Consider the following 25,616-nt stretch of genomic DNA (forward strand, 5'->3'; position numbering starts at 1 on the left):
TCTTAAATGTTGCAATTGTACCAGCTTCCATCACTTCGTGGCAGCTTATTCCATACACGTACCACCCTCTGCGTGAAACAGTTGCCCCTTAGGTCTCTTATCTTTCCCCTCTCACCCTAAACTTATGCCCTCAAGTTCAAGACTCCCTGACCCCAGGGAAAAGACTTGGCTTATTTAGCTTATCCATGCCCCTCAATTTTGTAAACCTCTATAAGGTCACCTCTCAGCCTCCGACGCTCCAGGGGAAACAGCCCTAGCTTGTTCAGCCTCTCCCTACAGCTCAAACCCTCCAACCCTGGCAACATCCTCGTAAATCTTTTCTGAACCCTTTCAAGTTTCACAACATCTTTCCGATAGGAAGGAGACGAGAATTGCATGCAATATTCCAACAGTGGCCTAACCAATGTCCTGTATAGCCGCAACATGACATCCCAACTCCTGTACTCAATACTCCTGAAGAAGGGCTTATGCCCGAAACGTCGATTCTCCTGTTCCCTGGATGCTGCCTGACCTGCTGCGCTTTTCCAAAAACACATTTTCAGCTCAATACTCTGACTAATAAAGGAAAGCATACCAAATGCCTTCTTCACTATCCTATCTACCTATGACTTCACTTTCAAGGAGCTATGAACCTGTGCTCCAAGGTCTTTATTCAGCAACACTCCCTTGGACCTTATCATTAAGTGTACAAGTCCTGCTAAGATTGGTTTTCCCAAAATGCAACACCTCACATTTATATGAATTAAACTCCATCTGTCACTTCTCAGCCCATTGGCCCATCTGGTCCAGATCCTGTTGTAATCTAGGGTAACCCTCTTCGTTGTCCACTACACCTCCAATTTTGGTGTCATCTGCAAACTTACTAACTGTACTTCTTATGCTCGCATCCAAATGACAGGAAGTAGAGGACCCAGCACTGATCCTTGTGGCACTCCATTGGTCACAGGCCTCCAGTCTGAAAAACAACCTTCCACCACCACCCTCTGTCTTCCACCTTTGAGCCAGTTCTGTATCCAAATGGCTAGTTCTCCCTGTGTTCTGAGAGATCTAACCTTGCTCACCAGTATCCCATGGGGAACCTTGTTGAACACCTTACTGAAGTCCATATAGATCACATCTACTTCTCTGCCCTCAATCCTCTTTGTTACTTCTTCAAAAAACTCAAATCAAGTTTGAGACATTATTTCCCATGCACAACGCCATGCTGACTATCCCCAATCAGTCCTTGCCTTTCCAAATACATGCATGTCCTGACCCTCAGGATTCCCCCCAACAACTTGCCCACCACCGACGTCAGGCTCACTGGTCTACAGTTCCCTGGCATGTCCTTACAACCATTCTTAAGCAGCGGCACCACGTTAGCCAACCTCCAGTCTTCCGGCACCTCACCTGTGACCATCAATGATACAAAAATCTCAGCAAGAGGCCCAGCATTCACTTCTCTAACTTCCCAGAGTCCTAGGGTACACCTGATCAGGTCCTGGGATTTATTCACCTTTATGCATTTCAAGACATCCAGCACTTCCTCTTCTGTAATATGGACATTTTTAAAGATGTCACCATCTATTTCCCTACATTCTATATCTTCCATATCCTTTTATGCAGTAAATACTGCTGCAAGATACTCCTTTAGCATCTGTCCCATTTTTGCGGCCCCACACAAAGGCCACCTTGCTGATCTTTGAGGGGCCACATTCTCTCCCTAATTACCCTTTTGTCCTTAATGTATTTGTAAAAACCATTTGGATTCTCCTCAATTCTATTTGCCAAAGTTATCTCACATCCCCGTTTTGCCCTCCTGATTGCCATCTTAAATATACTCCTACTTTCTTTATACTCTAAGGATTCATTCGATCTATCCTGTCTATATCTGACATATGCTTCCTTCTTTTTCCTAACCTAACCCTCAATTTCTTTAGTCATCTAACATTCCCTATACCTACCAATGTTTCCTTTCACCCTAACAGAAATATACTTTCTCTGGATTCTCGTTCTCTCAGTTCTGAAGGCTTCCCATTTTCCAGTCGTCCCTTTACCTGTGAACATCTGCCCCCAATTAGCTTTTGAAAGTTCTTGCCAAATACAGCCATAATTGGCCTTTCTCCAATTTAGAACTTCAATTTTTAGATCTGGTCTATCCTCTTCCATTACGATTTAAAATCTAACAGAATTATGGTCGCTGGCCCCAGAGTGCTCCTCCACTGACACCTCAGTCACCTGCCCTATTTCCCAAGAGTAGGTCAAGTTATGCACCTTCTCTAGTAGGTACATCTACATACTGAATCAGAAAATTTTGTACACACTTAATTCCTCTCCATCTAAACCCTTAACACTATGGCAATCCCAGTCTAAGTTTGGAAAGTTAAAATCCCCTAACATAACTATTATTTCTACAGATAGCTGAGATCTCCTTACAAGTTTGTTTCTCAATCTAATTTCGATTTAAATGGATCAAAAATGCTCCCAACATCTCTCTCGGAATCTGTTCCATAGACACAACTTATTTCAGTGAGGATTTGTAATTGGAAACTGTTGAGTTTAGTTCAACTCAACATTCTCATCTTCAAATCTCAAGATAAAGTTCAGAACAAAAATCTGTGCATGGCTGATTTCAAAAGATAAAAATTAGACATTTTACCACAGAGGAATTGCCAGAAGACATGTCAACCACCCACAGCTTTACCTGAATAATGATCAGTAGACAGATGCCTGCTCCCATTTCTGATGGATCTCCATACATCCCAGTCATGACATACACAATGGCTTGTCCAATAGTGATGATCATACCAAAAACTGCAGGGTGAAAGTATTCACAATTAAAGTGTATACCAGACCTCTGGTGAAAAGCCGACAAGATGCAAATATACAGAAGGAAAATCGAGCAGACGCAGACTAGTCACCCCATTGAGCCTGCTGCATCATAAAAAAAAACAGATCAGATTATAACTCCAAATCCACATTCCAGCCTACCCCTGCAACCATTCACTCCTTTGATCATCTTGCTCTTCTTCCATCATCTTTTCAAGATGAAAGAGCTCCAAAGAATCAAGACTCTTAAATGTGAGGTGCCTTATTTTTGAAACGGTAATTGCCAGATCTGATATGACATCAGTGGTTAGCACCTAGGACCCATTTAAAACTTCCATAACACCCTGAATGTCATAAAATGCCCCAAGGTGCTTCACACCTTCAATAGAAGATTGGGTTTCAGAACAACAGCTCGGTTAGATCCTGTTCAGCTTGCTAGTGGTATTTTGTGATTCATATAGATGTGTGCATACAATTTATATTCAACTTAATATCAGTCTCATACCCTCCCACTCCCAAACCATTGATGGGTGGCACGGTGGCTCAGTGGTTAGCACTGCTGCCTCACAGCACCAGGGACCCAGGTTTGATTCCTGCCTCAGGCGACTGTCTGTGTCGAGTTTGCACATTCTCCGTGTTTGCGTGGGTTTCCTCCGGATGCTTGGTTTTCTCCCGTAATCTCAAGATGTGCAAGCCAGGTGAATTGGCCATGCTAAATTGTCCCATAGTGTTAGGTGCATTAGTCAGGGGTAAATTTAGGGTAGGGGAATGGGTCTGAGTGGGTTACTCTTCAGAGAGTCGGTGTGGACCTGTTGGGCCGAAGGGCCTGTTTCCACATTGTAGGGAATCTAATCATCTCCTGCACCTGATCCTGTTGTGGGAAGACCATAGTTTGGCCACTGAAGAACAATTAAACAGACAGCTTTCCTGAAAGCCACTCAGACTAAGCAGTTTCCAACTGACGGGCAGCATTATGGTTTCCAGCAAGTCAGTTTAAAAACTGAACCGAACTGGCAGAAGTTCATCAGTAATTGCAGATTTCCTGCAATGTGTTTACAGTGAAATTCTCTCAAAGTAATAGTACATAAAGCAAACTGGAAAAATACAGAGGAACCTCAACTATCCAAAGATCAAGGTCCAGCAAAAATATGTTACATCAAAAAGGTAAGTGAATTCAGATTACCTGTACTGAACAAGATATGAAAACACTGGCAGAAACAGTCCTTGCACAGTATATTGTAAATGATGCTAGTTTTGCTCATTGTCTGTATAGGGTCTTTTAAGTTCATTAGCTGCTGTTTTAATGTGGGCTACCACAATGCCAAGGGGTCTGAGTAGTCACTACATTGGACAAACAGGCAGAAAACTAGCCACCTGGATACATGAACACCAACTAGCCACAAAAAGACATGACCCTCTCTCACTAGTGTCCTCACATACGGATGAGGAAGGACACCACTTCGACTGGGACAATACACCCATCCTAGGACAAGCCAAACAAAGACACGCACGAAAATTCCTAGAATCATGGTATTCCAACTGGAATGCTAACAACAAAACAGTTTTTTTTTAGATTAGATTACTTACAGTGTGGAAACAGGCCCTTCGGCCCAACAAGTCCACACTGACCTGCCGAAGCGTAACCCACCCAGACCCATTCTCCTACATTTACCCCTTCACCTAACACTACGGGCAATTTAGCATGGCCAATTCACCTAACCCCTGCACATTTTTGGATTGTGGGAGGAAACCGGAGCACCCGGAGGAAACCGGAGCACCCGGAGGAAACCCACGCAGACACGGGGAGAATGTGCAAACTCCACACAGAGTCGCCTGAGGCGGGAATTGAACCCGGGTCTCTGGCGCTGTGAAGGAGCAGTGCTAACCACTGTGCTACCGTGCCGCCCATGAGTTATACCCCAGCTACCACCCCCTGAGAAAAGGAACATGCAGTGACTTCACCACAGGCAAGAACATCACCAGAGGTAATGACATCACCAACCCAAATATAAATAGAAAGCAGGAATTTTCAGCATTGCTTCACATGAGGCCCACTGAAGATGTTACCTAGTAAGGTAATGAACCTTTCAGCTCAGCGAGCAAACCTACAGCCAAAACCTCAACCTGAGCTACAAATCTTCTCAAAACTTGCTAAGATGGTTCACATAGCACACAAACGCTGGCATGGATCTGTTAAGATGAATGCTGTGTTAATACCTTGTAATATTACAAAAAAGTGACCAGTTGCAGCATATCAAACTGGATCATGATACTCACGTTTCTGTGCTCCATTGAAGAGAGCTCTGTCTTTGGGAGTGTCACCAACTTCAATAATCTTTGCACCTGCCAGAAGCTGCATGATGAGACCAGAAGTGACAATCGGCGAAATACCAAGTTCCATCAGTGTACCTAAATTTAAAACGCTTTTTTAATATCACTAACAATCATGTTCCATTACTACATTTAGTACTATTCAACTACAATGTACAGTGGTGGTAACCATTCGGCTTTTCAAACAAGTTCCAGTGACATTAAATAAAAGTTAAAAACATTTATACTGTGCAACGTAATCTGGGGAAAGATCACGAAATACAATAGAGAAGCAACTCTTCTAAATAGATAGTTTCTTGAGGACAGAAGTTTGAGACGTGGCAGACAGCTAGTTGCATTGTTCATCACGGAGGAAACAAATGGAATTTTAAAAAGTGCACAAAAAAATGTTTACCAAAGTTACAATGTAAACTAGCTTGTCTGTTAAAGAAACAGATACAAAAGGACAAACTAAACAAGTGAGACTATATGGCCGAACATAAAAATAAAAGAAACTTGAGCGTTAAGGAATCAAAAGCAAGGTACACAGAGGAGCGAATGATGAGAAATGAGCGAACGAGTTAAATCAGAAAAGTCAAAGGGGCACTATGCAATAAACTTTATCAAGGGTCATAAAAGGGAAATATTTTACAAGTAAGAAATAAAGATTGTAACTAGACTAGGACATTTAAGGCTTGGAATGGATAAAACCACAGATAATGAGTAGTTGCAGAGATGGTAACAACTGTTTGCCTTAGTATTGGACGAAAATATAATTGGTAAACACTGAACGATGAGATGGTCACCAGTAGAAGGACATTTAAAATAGAAAAGGAGTGTTAATGAACGCGCAAACAATCGAACGGAGTAGGCCATTCATTCCCTCAAACTTGCCTCAATAATCAATGGGATCATGGCTGGCCTGATTTCTCCGTACTTCCCCTTAGCCCCAATAACCCCCTTGCTTATCAAGGATCCACCTCGGCTTTAAAAGGAATGTCCAAAAATGCTGTTTCCACTTTTCAGGGTGTCAACCAGCCGACAAAAATAATTCTCATCTGTCCTAAATGGATAACCTTATTTGTAACTCTGGATAAAATTCATGACTCAGAGACAACACGCGCATCTTAAAACGAATCTAGTGAAGAGATAGCAGAGGAATTAGGACAGATGCAATAATTTGTTGGAAAAAGCATTAGTGCCAGATAACTGGTAGACAGTTCCTGTAGTTCTCATATTGGAGGACAGACCATACCCAGGGAATTAGAGGTGGGAAAATTAATGGAAACCCTCTAAACCAGAGAAAGGATAATTTAGAAATGAAAAGCATGGATTTCAAAAGGAAAAATCTTTCTTGACCATCTCTATTGACCTAATAGAGAGGTCTTTATTTAAAATTTTCAATACAGACAGAACGTTCTCTGTAGGAAATAGCACGACTAGAGGCTGATACAAGGTCACCAGTAAGAGATCCAATAGGGAATTCAGAGAATCTTCTTTACATTGGGAAGAACATGGCATTTACTACCACAGCAGGTAGTTGATGTGAATAGTACAGATGCAGTTAAGAGGAAAAAAAAATGAAATTTGGATACAAGTTAGGAGTAGGCTGAAATGGAGCATAAGCAAAGGCACAGGATAGTCAAGACAATTGGTAAGTTTCTCTGTTGCGTATGCACTATAATTATGAATCCAACCTCCATCAAGCATACACATTTAAGCAACATTATTCAGAAGACAATCCTCCTGTTTCAGTGATTTAACGAGATGTTCGGAATGCGCTGGAACCTCAAGCAACTGTCCGCTCAAGAACAACTCAGGAATAATTCAATTTATGGCACCAGAACATGATTAAGGAAGTATCCCATACGCACAGTATTAGTACTGGATTTCAAACCTGCCACTCAAAGGAAATACAAACTTGGGTACCAGATATTTATGTGCAGGTGAGAGAAACCTAGAGGACTGATAGTCCTCAGTGAACAATACTAGAGCTACAGAGACTGGTGCTGTCACATTAGCTAATCTCCTTCCTTTCCCCATTACAGAGAGAAGGGAGAATATCATTTAGTTCCAATTTAATGATGTGGCCCTAATGAAGGGCTTATGCCCAAAATGTTGCATCTTCTGCTCTTCTGATGCTGCCTGACCTGCTGCTTTTCCAGTGCCACATTTTGACTCAACTGTAAGGAACGAACATTCACGGACACAATACCTCATCTACCAGTAGAGACAAAGTGGAGGTAATTCGCAAGTGCCACTCCTCTACCCTAATGGTCAATGTTACGATAATTCCTAAAATAAACTTCCATTACCTCTATTTGAAGCCAAAATAACTCTCATCCAGTAGAAAGGATCTGCGGAGTCTGAGGACATGATACCAAATAAAGGAATCTGAAGAGTTTAAAAACAAAATATTAAATAAGTAATCCCAGGTTTCCTGCAGCAGGTTTACAGTGAAATTATATTTACAGAGGAACCTCTATTATCCGGCAAGATCGCAAGGTCCCGATGCATGGCTAAACTATATTATCGGGAATTAGATTATCCAGAATTCGATCAACCGAACAAAATACTCCCCGTCCGTGTCCTACAGATAATCAAGGTTCTTCTGTACACTCAAAGCAAGTATTAGGAAATCCAATTAAAAATATTTTTAACATTCAGCTATACTCCATCCCTGAACAAGAGGGCTAATTTCTCCTCTTCACAGATTCCCACTTAACATTTTTATTTAATAATCATACAGCTTTAAAAATTGACCAAGTTTAGCAAACCATCTTGAAATGAAAACTTAGATTTCCAAACAAAATGCTCAATGGTGTCAAGTGAACAAGTAACTTGAACAGACCTGGCAACAGACTAAGAAGATGAAGAGTGTAATTGCTGTCCATAGTACTTTCTCTCTAAATTGAATCTAGAAAAACAAAAAATTAGAACATAGTAAAATTTTGTGGGTTTAACAGTAAGATGAAGAGCTTATTCAGCCCTTTTATCATTGAAGTATATCAGCTGCTTAGCATGCACCTTTACTCCATCACCAAACTTTAATATCTTTTAATATGCCTGGTTAGCAGAAACATGGAAACTTAACAGGAATAGATTACTCGGTCCTTCAAGCCTGCTCTGCCATTCAATATGATCGTGGCTAATCATCCAAATATTACCATGTTCCTGCTTTCTTCCCAAACTCTGAACCCCTTTACACCAAAAGCTACATCTCTCTCCTTGAAAAATATTAAATGTTTGGCCTGAACCACTGTGGTAGAGGATTCCTTAGGCTCACCATCTCTGGGTGAAGAAATATCTCATCCCGGAGCTAAGTGGCCTACCACCCCTTCATCTTTAAACTGTGATAGTAATTAATTTCAGAAACGGCTCTTGGAATTGTTGATTGAGCTGCATCTTTTTCAATGTAAAACCTTTTCACACTTTTACAAACATTTGTATGGAACAGGCTTATAGCTTCTCTCCCCATCGAACAAAATCTGCCCTAGAAGTTTCAATCAGGGCATTTGCCGATGCCAAAGGATGGGAGCTGCAAGCAGACAGCATTAAAACAGGACTTGCAATATACACAGCCATCATCAATATTGAATGGTACACGCAAGGTAAACCCAAAATTATATTTCAGGGCAAGTCAGGCCACAAAACAAGCCAAATTTAATCTACTGAAAAATAAAAGTAACCTTAAGGAAGAGAACTGGGAAAAACCTTTACAAGGTCATAGACTTTGAAATAATCTACCCAGTTAGTGAGTGAAGTAATTAGGAGAATTCTAAATACGTTAGATCAGAATATCCAGACTATATGATCAATCTAATTTAGTATCCAATGCTAAATTTTACAGTTCCAAATAATCAACATCCCAAATATTTGGATACTTCTAATCCTTTTGTTTTATAAAGTGTCTTGCACACTAGAATTTATTAGATGATTAGATTCCCTAGAGTGTGGAAACAGGCCCTTTGGCCCAACAAGTCCACACCAACCCTCCGAAGAGCAACCCACCCAGACCCACTTCCCACTGACTAATCCACCCAACGCTACGGGCAACTTAGAATGGCTAATTCACCTAATCTGCATATCTTTGGACTGTGGGAGGAAACCAGAACACGCAGACACGGGGAAAATGTGCAAACTCCACAGACAGTTGCCGGAGGTGGGAATTGAACCTGGGTCCCTGGTGCTGTGAGGCAGCAGTGCTAACCACTGAGCCACCGTGCCACTTCTTTCATCCAACCATTTTTCATTTGTGCTTTTCAAAATAAGTAACAGAAATTTATATTGTCATCAAACTAACAAGAAGCTCCCCCTTCAATTTGGTCAAGATGATGGATTTATTGCCTGGGCGCAAAAGATCAGTCATATTAATGGAGTAAAAACCTGGGGACATGAGCACAAATCCCATTACTGCAGCTCAGGGATTTTATTTCTACATGTTCATGGGATATGGGCATAAAGTGGTTTGGTTAACGTTGATTGCTCATTACCAATTCTGCAAGATGAGCCGCTTTCCTGATCTGTTGCAGTCGTTGGACCCTCAAAAAAAAAAGGCCCAGAAATGTATTCTGTTACATTTAAGACAGTGGTTCTAAGGAATAGGCAATGAATGTTGGCCTTACACAAGTAGAATATCTGTTTTGATAGGCAACTAAATAGACGTTTTGGGGAAGTCTGCAGTGTCCCCTCTGGATTATTGGCAATTAAGAGCCCTGCTAGTACCTGTTATTTAATTGTCATACCACAGAATGCAAACACTACTTCAAACCTGTAAAACTCAGCTTTGTTCCAAATGAAGTTACACATTGTAATACTTCTTTACCATGAAAAACCACCATGGTTAAGATCAGAGTGTATCCAGCTGTAACCAACTTCTAACTGCAATGCAGCACTGAGGACATGGCTTTTGACTTTACCTCTGATTTTCCATATCCACAGTGTCAGCTTCCTCGACTTTGCATGACACGGATCAAGTGCAGGTAAGTGGGATTAATAGTTTGTTTTTTGAGAGTTGGCACATACACTGTTTCTATGACTAATTCTATCTACTGGAAATTTTAAAGCAAAAAAGAGATTAGCATAATTTGAGAATTTTAAATACAACTTGTAAGTATTAATAGTTACAGGTAAGTGTACTCCCAAAACAGATTAGGAGACATTTAAAAACACATGGAGGAGTCAGCCAACCACACCTGCGCTGTTTTAATCCCTTGTTTATACCTGGAGACAGGAAATATACATTGTACTCCCAGCGGCATGGGTTAGAATAAACAAACTTGAACCTGGCCAATGAGAGCTAAAGTTTTAAACTGAATGCACTGAGCAGACCAGAAACTTAACTGAGAAAGAGACAGATTTTGTAGCTTTACAATGTTAGGTGCTTTCAAGTACTGTCACATGAGCCAAGGGTCCATGGTTTAATTCCTGCACAAATTTGGTAGAATTTAGTCATTTGCCTTCAATATTACTGGATTAATGATGAACATCCAGCATAGAGTCAGACAGCACGGAAACTGACCCTTCAGTCTAACTTGCCCATGCCAACCACGTTTCCCAAACCAAACTAGCCTCACTTGCTGCTCGATTCATTTCTCTCAACCTTCCCCTTCATGTACCTGTCCAAATGTTTTTTAAAATGTTGTAGGTGCATCTGCATCTACCACTTTCTCTGGCAGTTTATTCCACATATCTGAGAAAATTATGCCCTCTAGTTTTGAGTTCTCTTGGGGAAAAGACCTTTGCTATTCACCTTAACTAGACCCCACAGATTTTTGTTAACCTCTACACTCCAGTGAAAATATTCCCAGCCTCTGCTTATAACTCAAACCCTCATATCCTGGTAAATCTTTTCTGCACTCTTACCAATTTAACTACATCCTTACGATAGCAGGGCAACCAGAACTGTACATAGTACTCCAAAAGTGGCCTCACCAACACCCTGTACAACTGCAACACGGCATCCCAACTCCCACATTCAAATGCCTGAGCAAAGATGCTAAGTGTGCTAAACACCTTCATCACCCTGTCTACCTGCCACACTAATTTCAAAGAAATATGTACTTAAACCCTAGGTCTCTGTTTGAGAACACTACCTGTGCCCTACCATTAACGGTACAAGTCCTGCCCCTATTGTTCAAAGTGGTAGATGCAGATTTACAATATTTAAAATACACTTGGGCAGGCATATGGATAGAAAAAATATGGACCAGATGCAGGCAAATGGGACTAGTTTAGTTTGGGAAGCTTGGTCAGCATGGACAAGTTGGACTGAAGGGTTTGTTTCCGTGCTGTATGACGATATTTTTTTAAAAATCAAAAATGCAAAATAGCATATCAGCTTACTTCACTTTGCTAACGGAAATAACTCTGAAAACTTAGCAAAGCAATGGGGAGATTGCATCACCTTGTCTCAGGTGGTATCATGGCTGTGACTCAACTTCAGGTTTGAGTTCCAGAAACTGAGCATCTCATCCAAGCAATACTGCAATGCAGCACTCAGGACCCTGTGCAGCAATGTTGCGGGCACCTTTGACAATAAGTTATACTTTAATCATTTCAGGTGGTTGTAAATGATCTCAGCTGTCTGAACAAAATCAGATATATAGTCTCATCATTTTGCTGTTTGCGGGAGCTTAATTACAGCCAGTGTAACAGATCTAACATCAACAGCACTTCCAAGTTATTTAACTGGCTGCAAAGAAATTTGGGATGAAGTAAGTTGATTCACATGTTCACCGAAGACAAATTAGCCATTTTTCTGCAACGTAGTTTTTATAAATGAAAAAAATTTCAGATGAAGAAAGTGTTTGATGAATTTACCTTTCTTTCTGGCTTTTGGATTTCTGGCAAGACTGCACAGAACGGTTTGATAACTTCAAGGAATTTTACTGAAAAGCAAACCAAGGATAATTGTTTACAAGTTACAAAAAAAAACCCCCACACACACACAATCAAAACCAAAATGCAACATCAAATAAATCGCTAGATCTAGCTTGGTCTCTGTAGTAAGAAATTCTTCATTGGATTAACAAAAGTTGGTAGGCATTTTTTAAACCCAAGTAACTGCCTGAAGAAACTGGTTCCCTGCTAGGACACAATTCTTCTCTTACACCTATCTGTGGAATATTCTTCAGCATATGCCTACTCAAGAACAGGAGCAACATATTAAAACCTGGTGTCTGCTTTCAATCGATGGTCATGGGCTTTCATCCAAGAGATACCAAATATTTGAGAGAATAAATCATGAGAAATTAACTATTCTTCAACTACGGCAAGACAAATTGCAGCTCTTCCGCTGATACCCTCTTCAATAGTAGCGAGTTTGACAACATAGCAGAAAGGGGATTAAAACCATATGGATTATGACTCAAATATTCACTGTTCGATAAATATATACTACTGTAAAGTTCAGTTTCAGAGATTTCAGGAAAGAATAATGGGAGAAAGCTATCAACTCAATTCAATCCAATAGAACCTTGAAAGAGGCTTGGCTAATCTCCACAATCACTAGCAATCTCCTCCTTGATGGTGATATCAGCAGCTGCAACTTTTGAGATGTGTGTTATGTCCAAGTTGAGTAAGTGTGTGGAACCAGAGCAACCTGACAGAATAACAAATTACAAATCCACAAAGCTTGCAGCTTCAGTGGTAAAACATGGGTTGCACACACCAGACAGGGGAAAAGGTTGTATAGTTTCCACCTTTGCTGTCTCAGACATTTCCTAGATAGGGTACAGTCACAACAAGTTAACGATGCTAATGCATACCAATTCCATCAGCACATACTCATTGCTAAGCCAACAACCACACATCTAGTGGATGATGACGCCATATTCAAACCTCCCAAATAGTGAATTGGCAAGCTGGGTTGTGATCTCCTGTGCACCCATACCATCACTTTAAAGGACACCTGGAAGCGCAATATAAAGATCACAGACACAGCCAGTTAGGAGATCATCACCAAGGGCCCTAATATCTGAAGGCAATCTGGTCATGCTCTGGGAGAGACAAAACAGAAAAGAAAAGCCCAGCCAGATCCTGGGAAAGAGACCAGCTAATTCTGCCTGTTCTCAGCCTGTATCCCTTGGCAGCAAATGGGCAGAGACTGCCAGGCTAGAACTCCTGAGCCACATGAGGCCATGCTTAACAAGGTTGATCACCACAGCACAATCACCTTGTAAAACAGAGGCTGCAAACCCCAGTTGATCTATGTTTTTCAGAAAAGCGTAAACGTGACAAATGAGATTTTGATAAATGACAGAAGGGTTAGATTATACACATGCAGGTTAAGCATTTAAATTCAAATAGGTTAAAAAGTGAAATTGGGGCTACACATCTTGATCATACGAAAACTCAAATTGGATATTAGCTGTTTCTTGAAAAGATTAGCACTGCTGCCTCACAGCGCCAGAGACCCACGTTCAATTCCCGCCTCAGGCAACTGTGTGTGGAGTTTGAACATTCTCTCAGTGTCTGCGTGGGTTTCCTCCGGGTGCTCCAGTTTCCTCCCACAGTCCAAAAAGATGTGCAGTTAGGTGAATTGGCCATGCTAAGTTGCCCGTAGTGTTAGGTGAAGGGGTAAATGTAGGGGAATTGGTCTGGGTGGGTTGCTCTCCGGAGGGTCGGTGTGGACTGGTTGGGCAGAATGGCCTGTTTCCACACTAAGTAATCTAATCTAATCATTAACATGTTTTTCAAGCAGGCAAAAGTGAGGACTGCAGAAGCTGGAAACCAGAGCTTAGATCAGAGTGGTGCTAGAAAAGCACAGCAGGTCAGGCAGCACCCAAGGAGCAGGAAAATCGATGTTTCGGACAAAAGCCCTTCATTTGGAATAGGATGAAGGCCTTTTGCCCGAAACATCGATTTTCCTGCTCCTCGGATGCTGCCGGACATGCTGTGCTTTTCCAGCACCACTCTAATCTAAACCCCTCCCATGTCTTTCAAGCAGCCTGATTTGGCTTTAAGAGACAAACAAACTTGTTTCTGGCTGAGATGGAGATCACAAGATAAGAGATATTCATTTACGATCATAGAAATCAATATCAATGCAATTTCCTGGATTAGATTCAATGGTCTAAGGAGGACCAGAGATAGATTTACAATGTTTTGTATTTGAACTTAAATTCACATACATGAAGCGAAAGATCCACAGAGATCTTCCATCCAGAATACAGGTATATCCATATGTAGCCTTTTCAGGAACTAACAACCAACAACATGGTTAACCACCATGTCTAAGGCAAGGAGAAAGTGAGGACTGCAGATGCTGGAGATCAGAGCTGAAAATGTGTTGCTGGAAAAGCGCAGCAGGTCAGGCAGCACCCAAGGAACAGGAGAATCGACGTTTCGGGCATAAGCCCTTCTTCAGGAATTCATAGGCCAGGTAATTGCCTGAAAATACTGCTACCAGATAAAGTAACTGATTTTCAATTCTGTGCAATCGAATCAAGAGCAGAGACTGCGATTTCATGACACTATTTTAAATCAGAGCAGGGTCTCTGGTTCCTTGGCAAATATTTATCCCTCAAACAACGTCACACAAGGGAGATAGAACTGGAAGGGAAGCAAACAGGTGATTTTTGTGGCTCTGACTTAAGTATGGAACTAGATCCTATTCATCTGCACCCCAATGCTGTGTCAGCGCTTGACAAAAAATTCCAGTTACTATTCCAAGAAAATCATAGGAGTTCTCTCAGGTGCTCTAAGGGGAACATTGGACACCAAGCAACAGCTCCAAAATCATTATGACATTGTTGGTGGCAGCTTGCACAACACTGCCAATCCTTCAGAAGAATTCTCCCAGCCATTTACCTTTAAGATACCCAAAAGTAATGAAAGGTACCATGGAAACTTGTCACTGAACACATCCAGAAGGTCAAGCCAGGGCTGAAGGCTACCCATCACAAGGGAAAGTGCGGGGGGGGGGGGGGAACCATACATATTGCAAACTTAACACATTCATACTCCAAACACCAGTGACAACATTACTGACAATTTGGCATCAAGTCATAAAAGATTCATTTACTGGTGGGAGAGAGAAGAGCTCAGGTAAAGAAATCAAATTAATTTGCAAGAACTTGTTAAAGTGGCCTGTTAATGGGGGGAGAGGGGAGAGGGGGGTGGAATAAAGTTGAATGAAGTCTGATGCTGATGATGATGCATCTGACAGCGAAATAAAGGACGACGTGGCATTTAAACTAACCCCCACCCACCAAGGCCCCAAGCTCCTGGGGGAAGACAGGCGGCCAGACTGGAGGGGAGTAGGGGGGAGGAAGAGGAGGTCATTAACTGGAAGGCCGGCTGTTTCATTAAATTAAATCCGATTAACCCCCCTACTCCCGTCAGGGGAGAGGCCTTCAGTCCCCACTTCGGTTAAATCAGGGCAGTCCTCCCAATGAGCATCTAATTAGGCGGCAACAACCCTCCACAAGGGCTTCTCTCGGCTCCAGGCCCCCCGGGGGTGGAAAGGGACGCTGAATCCCCGGGTTTGAACAAAAAAAACACGAGAGGCCCAGGCTTCGGCTGAGGCCTAAGCGACATGTTTTATCCTCCACCCGCGAGGTACTCACTGCCCATGTTAGCGGCTCTTTCTCTATCGGTGCTGCGGGACGCTGGGCCTGGGCCGGGTGACGGGACTCTCTCACTCGGACGAAAGTCCGCTCGACGCCCGAGAGACACGTCAGCTCCCGGCAACAGCGAATGGGCCCAGCTCTCAGCCAATCGCGGCGCGCCTCCTGGTACCACCTGACCGCCCCGCGTTAACAGTTGGACAATCCGCACGCCCTTTCCCGGCTCTCGTCCAATCACAGTTCATTGGAGGGGCGGGGCCAACAACAAACGTCAGGGACGCAGCGGTCCGCCAATCACATACCGTTCATTTGTACTACGTGCCGTCCAATCGCAGCCGGCCTTCGGGTACCACCTGACCCGCTTCCGTACGTGCCAGGCTCTTAGCCAATTGTAGACCCCGCTCTCGTAACACGTGGCCGTCTACGAGGCGGACCGTTAACCAATCTCACACCATACCCGTGTGGGCGGGTTCTAGCCAATCACAGCCCTACTTTGTGCTACACGTGATCGTCCTGGATGGGCGGGACGGGTTTGGGGGATGCGGACGCTGGCCCCGCCCCCACACGTGTGCTACGGAAAAATCCGAATCGGCTGGAGGCGAGTTGACGGAAATTCCCGAAGGGTCTGCAGCCATCTGATGGCCCAGTGTTAGAAATCACACAACACCAGGTTATGGTCCAGCAGGTTTAATTGGAAGCACTAGCCTTCAGAGCACTGCCCCATCATCAACCTGTTAGACTATAACCTGGTGTTGTGTGATTTTTAACTCTGTACACCCCAGTCCAACACCGGCATCTCCAAATCATGATGGCACAGTGGTAGCGACTTTGAATGTTTCTTCCACTGCCTCCACCTCCGTGTCTACCTTTTTAACCAAGACACCCCCTGAAACACCACACACCCACTGAGGACCCCTTCTACTGTCTCCAACACACCCCATCCACCTGGACATCCCGTGCTGGCCTGCCACCCGCCCTTGATCTCTTCATTTCAAACTGCCTCCATGACATAGACTGCCTCAACCTGTCCACCCACTTCACCCACTCTAACCTCTCATCCTCGCAATGCGCAGCCCTCCACTCCCTCCACTCCAACCCCAACCTCACCATCAAACCAGCAGACAAAGGGGATGCAGTAGTAGTGTGGCGCACTGACCTCTATACCACTGAAGCCAGGTGCCAACTCACAGACACCTCCTCCCACCGCCCCCTCAATGACGACCTCACCTCCCATCACCAAACCATCATCTCCCAGAGCATCCACAACCTCATCACCGCTGAGGGTCTCCCACTCACAGCTTCCAACCTCATTGTCTGTGATCCCCGCACCGCCCAGTTCTATCTCCTACCGAAGATTCACAAACCTGACTGCCCCGGTCAACCCATTGTTTCAGCCTGTTCCTGTCCCACTGAACTCATGTCTGCATACCTCAGCACCGTCTTGCCCCCCCTTAGTCCAGGAACTCCCTACCTACGTTCGTGACACCACCCATGCCCTTAATCTCCTCCAAGACTTTCGTTCTAGAGTCTTATCTTAACCGTGGACATCCAGTGCCTGTACACATCGATCAGCCACGATGAAGGTCTCCAAGCCCAGCTATGCCTGTCGGTTGGTTGGATATGTGGAACAGTCCATCTTCGGTATTTAACCGGCACCATCCCCCACCTGTTCCTCCACTACATCAATGACTGTATTGGTGCCGCCTCGTGCTCCCATGAGGAGGTTGAACAGTTCAATTTTACCAACAGCTTCCACCCTGACGTCAAATTCACTTGGACCATCTTGGCAACCTCCCTCCCCTTCCTGAACCTCTCCATCACCATCTCTGGAGACCGACTAACTACAGACATATACTCCAAGCCCACCGGCTCCCGCAGCTACCTTGACTATACCTTCTCCCACCCTAACTCCTGTTAAAATGCCATCCCTTATTCCCAATTCCTCTGCCTCTGCCACATCTGTACCCTGGATGACCAATTCCACCTCAGAAAGTCCCAAATGGCCTCCTTCTTCCATGATCGCAACTTCCCTTCCCACATGGTTGACGGTACCCTCCATCTCATCTCCTTCACTTCATGCACCACCGCCCTTGAAGCCCACCCCTCCCAACGCAACACGGATAGTTTCAGAGAACATCTCTGGGACACCGCACCCACCAACCCCACCGCCCCATGGCTGAACACTTCAACTCCCCCTCCCACTCCGTCAAGGACATGCAGGTCCTGGGCTTCCTCCACCACCAAACCCTTACCACCCAACGCCTGGAGGAGGAATGCCTCAAATTCCAACTTGGGACCCTGCAACCCACATGGGATAAATGTGGATTTCAGCAGCTTCCTCATTTCCCCTACCCCACGTTATCCCAGTGCCAAGCCTCGAACTCAGCACCGCTCTCTGGACCCATCCATCACTGCTGCCTCTGACCTATCACCTTCTCCCTCACTTTCATCCACCTATCGCTTTCCCAGTTTCCTCCCCCAACCCCACTACCCTCCCATTTATCTCTCAGCCCCAACCACAAGCCTCATTCCTGATGAAGGGCTTATGCCCGAAACATTGATTTTCCTGCTCCTTGAACGCTGCCCAACTTGCGGTGCTTTTCCAGCACCACACTCTCGACTATGATCTCCAGCATCTGCAGTCCTCACTTTCTCTCAGCAATACAGACCATTTGCAGGTGGCAGTGGTAGTGTCCCTAACTCTGAAGCAGGGGGCATGGGTTTAAGTCCCACCTGCTCCAGAGGTGTGTAATACTATCTTGGAACAGATGATTAGGAAAGATAGGTTAATTTAAAAAAATTAAACAGACAAAGCCTTTTACCTGGAGTGGGGGAGTCCAGAACTAGAGGGGCATAGGGTTAAGGTGAAAGAGGAAAGGTTTAAAAGGGGCTTAAGGGGCAATGTTTTCATAGAGCGGGTGGTGTATGTATAGAATGAGCTGCCAGAGGAAGTGGTGGAAGCTGGTACATTTACAATATTTAAAAGGCTTCTGGATGGATATATGAATAGGAAAGGTTTAAAAGGATATGGGCCAAGTGCTCGCAAATGGGACTACATTAGGGTGGGATCTCTGGTCAGCATGGATGAGTTGGACTGAAAGGTGTATTTCTATGCTGTACATCTCTATGACTCGACACACTGCAGTAACTCACAATGCTTTTCCGACAGCACCTTGTAAACCCACGACTACTTTCATCTAGAAGGACAAGGGCAGCAACAGATACACGGAGACACCACCCCCTGCAAGTTCCCCTCCAAGCCACTCACCCTCCTGACTTGGAAATATATCGCTGTTCCTTCACTGTCGCTGGGTCCAAATCCAAGAACTCCCTCCCTAAGGGCATTGTGGGTGACACAATACTCCAAAGACTGCTGTGGTTCAAGAAGGCAGCTCACCCACACCTTTTCCCAGGAGAGACATAAATGCTGTTCCAACCAGCAATGCTCACATCTCATAAGCAGATTAGAAGGTCCATTCTGTTGCTGCTGATCCTTCAGCAATAAGATCCTGATGCACTCTGGGATTCCCTCATATCGAGCTCGCTGGGTCCTATGAGTATGATTCTGATTTAATTTAAGGAGGGGAGCAGTAAAACAGATTGCTGGTTTAACTTAGAAGTAACCAACAATTATCAGAACTGCATGATTTCCAAGAAATGCCTTGGTTAAAATAACGTTCCAATGTGTCTTTTCATTGAATTTTAAAGGAAAAAAAAAAGGCATCTGGGAACATAGGAACAGGAGTAAGCTCGTCAGCTTTCAAACCCGTTCCATCATTCAACGAGATCATGGCCAATCTGTGGACTAAGTCCATGTACCTATCCTTGGTCATTTTCCTTAATGCCTTTGCTTAACAAAAAGATTATCTATTTCATAGAGTCATGGAGATGTACAGCATGGAAACAGACCCTTCGGTACAACCCGTCCATGCCGACCAGATATCCCAACTCAATCTAGTCCCACCTGCCAGCACCCGGCCCTTATCCCTCCAAACCCTTCCTATTCATATACCCATCCAAATGTCTCTTAAATGTTGCAATTGTACCAGCCTCCACCACTTCCTCTGGCAGCTCATTCCATACACGTATCACCCTCTGTGTGAAAATGTTGCCCCTTAGGTCTCTTTTATATCTTTCCTCTCTCACCTTAAACCTATGCCGTCTGGTTCTGGACATGGCTCAACATGGCTTTGTGTGTGGGAAATTATGTCTCACAACTTGATTGAGTTTTTTGAAGAAGTAACAAAGAAGATTGATGAGGGCAGAGCAGTAGATGTGATCTATATGGACTTCAGTAAGGCGTTTGACAAGGTTCCCCATGGGAGACTGATTAGCAAGGTTAGATCTCATGGAATACAGGGAGAACTAGCCATTTGGATACAGAACTAGCTCAAAGGTAGAAGACAGAGGGTGGTGGTGAAGGGTTGTTTTTCAGATTGGAGGCCTGTGACCAGTGGAGTGCCACAAGGTTCGGTGCTGGGCCCTCTACTTTTTGTCATTTGCATAAATGATTTGGATGCGAGCACAAGAGGTACAGTTAGTAAGTTTGCAGATGACACCAAAATTGGAGGTGTAGTGGACAGCGAAGAGGGTTACCTCAGATTACAACAGGATCTGGACCAGATGGGCCAATGGGCTGAGAAGTGGCAGATGGAGTTTAATTCATATAAATGCGAGGTGCTGCATTTTGGAAAGCAAACCTTAGCAGGACTTATACACTTAATGGTAAGGTCCTAGGGAGTGTTGCTGAACAAAGAGACCTTGGAGTGCAGGTTCATAGCTCCTTGAAAGTGGAGTCGCAGGTAGGTAGGATAGTGAAGAAAGCATTTGGATGCTTTTCCTTTGTTGGTCAGAGTATTGAGTACAGGAGTTGGGAGTCATTGGTTAGGCCACTGTTGGAATATTGCGTGCAATTCTGGTCTCCTTCCTATTGGAAAGGTGTGAATCTTGAAAGGGTTCAGAAAAGATTTACAAGGATGTTGCCAGGGTTGGAGGATTTGAGCTATAGGGAGAGGCTGAACAGGCTGGGGCTGTTTTCCCTGGATCGTTGGGGGCTGAGAGGTGACCTTATAGAGGTTTACAAAATTATGAGGGGCATGGATAGGATAAATAAAGTCTTTTCCCTGGGGTGAGGGGGGCGTCCAGAACAAGAGGGGCATAGGTTTAGGGTGAGAGGGAAAAAATATAAAAGAGACCTAAGGGGCAACTGTTTCATGCAGAGGGTGGTACGGGTATGGAATAAGCTGCCAGAGGATGTGGTGGAGGCTGGTACAATTGCAACATTTAAGAGGCATTTGGATGGGTATATGAATAGGAAGGTTTTAGAGGAATATGGGCCAGGTGCTGGCAGGTGGGACTGGATTGGGTTGGGATATCTGGTCGGCATGGACAGGTTGGACCGAAGGGTCTGTTTCCATGCTGTACATCTCTATGACTCTATGACTCTAATCATAAACATAGAGTTATACAGCTTGGAAGCAGGCTCTTTGGTCCAAATCATCCATGCCAACCATATTTTCTAAGCTGAACTAGCCCCATTTGGCCCATACCCCTCTAAATCTTTCCCATCCATGTACCTGTTCACCACTTCCTCTGGCAGCTCGTTCCGTATATGCACCACCCTCTGTGAAAAAACATTGCCCCTCAGGTCCTTTTTAAAATCTTTTCCTTCTCACCTTAAATTTATGCCCCCCTCCCCCCCCCCCCCCCCGAGTTTTGAACTCCCCTTCCCTTGGGAAAATACCTTATCTGTGCCCCTCATGATTTTATCTATAAGGACTAGGAGAAAGAGAGGACTGCAGATGCTGGTGATCAGTCGAAGATCTGGAATTATGCCCGAAACATCGACTCTCCTGCTCCTCGGATGCTGCCTGACTGGCTGTGCTTTTCCAGCACTACACTCTTTGACTCATGATTTTATAAACTTCCATAAGGTCACCCCTCAGCCTCGTACGATCCAGGGAAAAAATGTCCCAGCCTAAAAAAGGTGTAAATTTGTTTTCCACTTTTCCGGTTTAATAATAACATTCCTATAGCAGGATGACCAGAACTGTGCACAGTACACCAAATGTGGCCTTACCAATGTCTTGTACAGACAGCATTTCCCATCCAGCAGACCTTGTAGCAAGCAGTCTTCACCAGGAAGATGGACCAGGAGGAGTAGAGGAATATGGAGGGAAGAATTCACTAGCAGGATGCTGCTCCCACATCTTTATCGAGACCAAACCCATTTGTCTACTGGAGTCAGTGAGCCATCCCTTAATTGCCACATTTGTATACTTTCTTGATCTAACTAAATAATAATCATATCTAAACTACTGCTTCTGACCAAAGTCAATAAACTGTCAAAAAATTACATGGATATCGTCAACCTCCTGACCTCTTAAAGCAACAAAATCCTGAGGAGTCTTGACCAGTTCATGAATATCCTTTAGGGAAGGAAATGTGCCATCCTTACCTGGTCTGGCCTACATGTGACTCCAGACCCACAGCAATGTGGTTGGCTCTCAACTGTCCTCTGACTTGGTCTAGCAAACCATTCAGTTACACCAATCATTAGAAAGTCACAACAAAGAATCCCTCCCTAAGGACAACCCACAGCAAGTGGACTGCGACGGTTCAAGAAGGCAGCTCACCACCGCCTTCTCAAAGGTAAATAAGGATGGGCAATAAATGCTGGCCAGCCAGTGACACCCAAGTCCTACAAATGAATACAAAAAAAAGTTAGAAAGGATGTTTCCTCTTGTGGGAGAATCTATATCGAAGCGCCCATTTAAGACAGAGGTAAGGAAAATAAATTTCTCTCAGAGAGTTGAGTTATTGGAATTCCCTTCCTCAAAAGGCAGTGGATACAGAATCTTTCAATATTTCTAAGGCAGAGGTAGATAGACTCTTCATGACCAATGGGGATGAAGGATCATTGAGGGATATACAGGAATGTAGAGTCGAGGTTAAAATTAGATCAGCCATTGAACGGCAAGACAGACTCAAAGGGCTGATTGGCCTCATCTTGTTTGTTGTTTGTTTGTAAAAGTGATTAATTGGCTGAAAAGAACTTTGAGTTGAAAAGTATGGCATTGGAAAAGCACAGTAGGTCAGGCAGACTTTGAGGAGCAGGAAAGTCAATGTTTCGGGCATAAGCCCTTCATCAGGAATGTTGGCGGGTGGGGGGAGGAGACTGAGAGATTGAATGGGATGGAGGTGGGGCTGGGACGAAGGGCTGATGAAGAGTTTTTGCTCGAAACGTCGATTTTCCTGCTCCTTGGATGCTGCCTGACCTGCTGTGCTTTTCCGGCACCACACTTGTCCGGAATCTGGTTTCCAGCATCTGTAGTCCTTACTTTTGCCTGGGAGGAAGGTAGCCGGGAAGGCGATAGGTGATGATAGGTCAGACTGGACGGTGGAGCAGATAGGTGGGAAAGAAGATGGACAGGTAGGACAGGTCATGAGGACGGTGCTAAGCTGGAAGATTGGAACTGGGGTAAGGTGGGGGGAAGGGAATTGAGGAAATTCACATTGATCCTGTGTGGTTGGAGGGTCCCGAGGCGGAAGATGAGGCGTTCTACCTCCAGGAGTCGGGTGGTTAGGGAGTGGCGATGAAGGAGGCCCAAGACCTGCATGTCCTTGATGGTGTGGGAGGGGGAGTTGAAGTGGTTGGCCAAGTGAGGTTGGTTGGTGCGGATGTCCCAGAGATGTTCCCTGAAACATTCCACAGGTTGGCATCCCTTCTCCACAATGTAGAGGAGACCACATAGAGAGCAACGGACACAGCAGATGACATTTAGATTAGATTTTTAGATTACTTTAGATTACTTTACAGTGTGGAAACAGGCCCTTCGGCCCAACAAGTCCACACCGACCCGCCAAAGCGCAAACCACCCATACCCCTACATTTACCCCTTACCTAACACTACGGACAATTTAGCATGGCCAATTCACCTGACCTGCACATCTTTGAACTGTGGGAGGAAACCAGAGCACCCGGAGGAAACCCACGCTGACACGGGGAGAATGTGCAAACTCCACACAGTCAGTCGCCTGGGGCGGGAATTGAACCCGGGTCTCTGGCGCTGTGAGGCAGCAATGCTAACCACTGTGCCACCACATGTGTGGAGGTGCAGGAAAATCTCTGTCGGTTGTGGAAGGATCCTTTGGGGTGACAGGTGAGGTGGGATATGTGGGTGCAGGTTTTATATCTCTTGTGGCAAGGGAAGGTGCCGGGAGTAGATGGTGGATTGGTGGCGGGGGGGGTTTGCACCTAACGAGGGAGTCATGGAGGGAATGGTCTCTGCAGAACGCAGATAGGGGTGAGTGGAAATATGTCTGTGTGGGGTCTGATTGGAGGTGGTGGAAATGGCAGAGGATAATGCGCTGTATCCGGACTTTTGTGCCATCCTGAGACACAAACAGCACTATATAAATGCAAATCTTTCTTTAAAAGGTCACAGAAAACAACTGTGAGGAATGCTGCTGGGTTTAACTCAAGCTATTGAGGATCTGTTGGGGGGTTTGGAGGGTGAAAAATAAAATGGCTCAGTGATGTTGCAGATGTGACATTCAGCCTGAACTGCTGTGCTCTTCCAGCACCACTAATCCAGAATCTGGTTTCCAGCATCTGCAGTCATTGTTTTTACCAACAGAGGGAGTGTCTACTCCAACATCCACAATAAAGTAGACCAGAGTTACCCAGAGCAGAATAGTCAATGTTGCAAGGCTAGACAGAGTTTTGATGGTAGTCATGATTTGGAGATGCCGGTGTTGGACTGGGGTGTACAAAATTAAAAATCACACAACACCAGGTTATAGTCCAACAGGTTTAATTGGAAGCACTAGCTTTCGGAGCGCTGCTCCTTCATCAGGTGGTTGTGCAGTACACAAATGTAAGGCACAGAATTTATTGCAAAAGTTTACAGTGTGATGTAACTGAAATTATACATTGAAAAATACCTGGATTGTCTGTTGAGTCTTTTGTCTGTTTGAATACCGTGATAGTTTCATTTCTTTCATGTGTATATCACAAAACCTTTTTTTAAAAGTTACGTTCTCAGGTTAACCATACCAATTGGTATTAGCCGGATAATGTTGAAGGTGTTAGCTCCCTGTGTTTTCTGTCTGTGCCATATCGTTTAGACTGTTTCTAATCTAAAAAGTGAGTTAACAGTCTTACATGAATTCATGCAGTTTTTGAGCAAAGTACAATGTTTGTGTGTGTGTCTGTGAGTGTGTCTGTGTGTGTGTATCTGTGAGTATGTCTGTGAGTGTGTCTGGGTGTGTGTGTGTGTCTGTGAGTGTGTCTGGGTGTGTCTGTGAGTGCGAGTGTGTGTGTCTGTTAGTGTGTAACTGTATGTGTGTGTGTCTGTCTGTGTGTGTCTGGATGTGTGTGTGTGTCTGTGAGTAATGTCTGTATGTGTGTGTGTGTGTGTGTCCGTGTGTCTGTGAGTGTGTTCCTAGGTATAAGTTTGTGTGTCTGGGTGTGTGTGTTTGACTGTGAGTGTGTGTGTATGTATGTTTGTGTGTGTCTGGGTATGTGTGTGTGTGTCTGTGAGTGTGTCTGTATGTATGTGTGTGTGCGCGCATCCGTGTGTCTGTGAGTGTGTTCCTGGGTATAAGTTTGTGTGTCTGGGTGTGTGTGTGTTTGTCTGTGAGCGTGTGTGTCTGTATGTATGTTTGTGTGTGTCTGTCTGTATGTGTGTGTGTCTGGGTGTGTGTATGTCTGGGTATGTGTCTGGGTGCATGTGTGTGGGTCTGTGTGTGCCTGTGAGTGTGTGTCTGTCTGTATGTGTGTGTGTGTCTGGGTGTGTGTATGTCTGGGTGTATGTCTGGGTGCAAGTGTGTGGATCTGGGTGCGTCTCTGTTTGTCTGTGAGTGTGTGTGTGTCTGTGAGTGTGTGTCTGTCTGTATGTGTGTGTGTCTGTGTGTGTATGTCTG

General features: G+C 44.4%; 1 protein-coding gene across 1 annotated transcript in view; it reads right to left on the reverse strand.

Moving 5' to 3' along the window:
• Positions 1-15,839, reverse strand: part of LOC122558805 (protein transport protein Sec61 subunit alpha-like 1) — a 29,355-nt gene extending 13,516 nt beyond the window's left edge. The window contains exons 1-6 of the mRNA XM_087994059.1: positions 15,690-15,839; positions 11,941-12,008; positions 7,970-8,035; positions 7,434-7,512; positions 5,086-5,217; positions 2,684-2,793 (exon numbers count right to left, since the gene is read on the reverse strand). Coding sequence (XP_087850185.1) covers positions 2,684-2,793; positions 5,086-5,217; positions 7,434-7,512; positions 7,970-8,035; positions 11,941-12,008; positions 15,690-15,696 — 462 coding nt within the window. The 5' untranslated portion in view covers positions 15,697-15,839. The remainder of the gene's footprint in view (positions 1-2,683; positions 2,794-5,085; positions 5,218-7,433; positions 7,513-7,969; positions 8,036-11,940; positions 12,009-15,689) is intronic.
• Between the last annotated feature and the right edge of the window lie 9,777 nt (positions 15,840-25,616).

The sequence above is a fragment of the Chiloscyllium plagiosum genome, unplaced genomic scaffold (assembly GCF_037043375.1).
Source record: "Chiloscyllium plagiosum isolate Xiang-an unplaced genomic scaffold, Cpla_swu_hap1 HiC_scaffold_14, whole genome shotgun sequence".
Lineage (NCBI taxonomy): Eukaryota > Metazoa > Chordata > Chondrichthyes > Orectolobiformes > Hemiscylliidae > Chiloscyllium > Chiloscyllium plagiosum.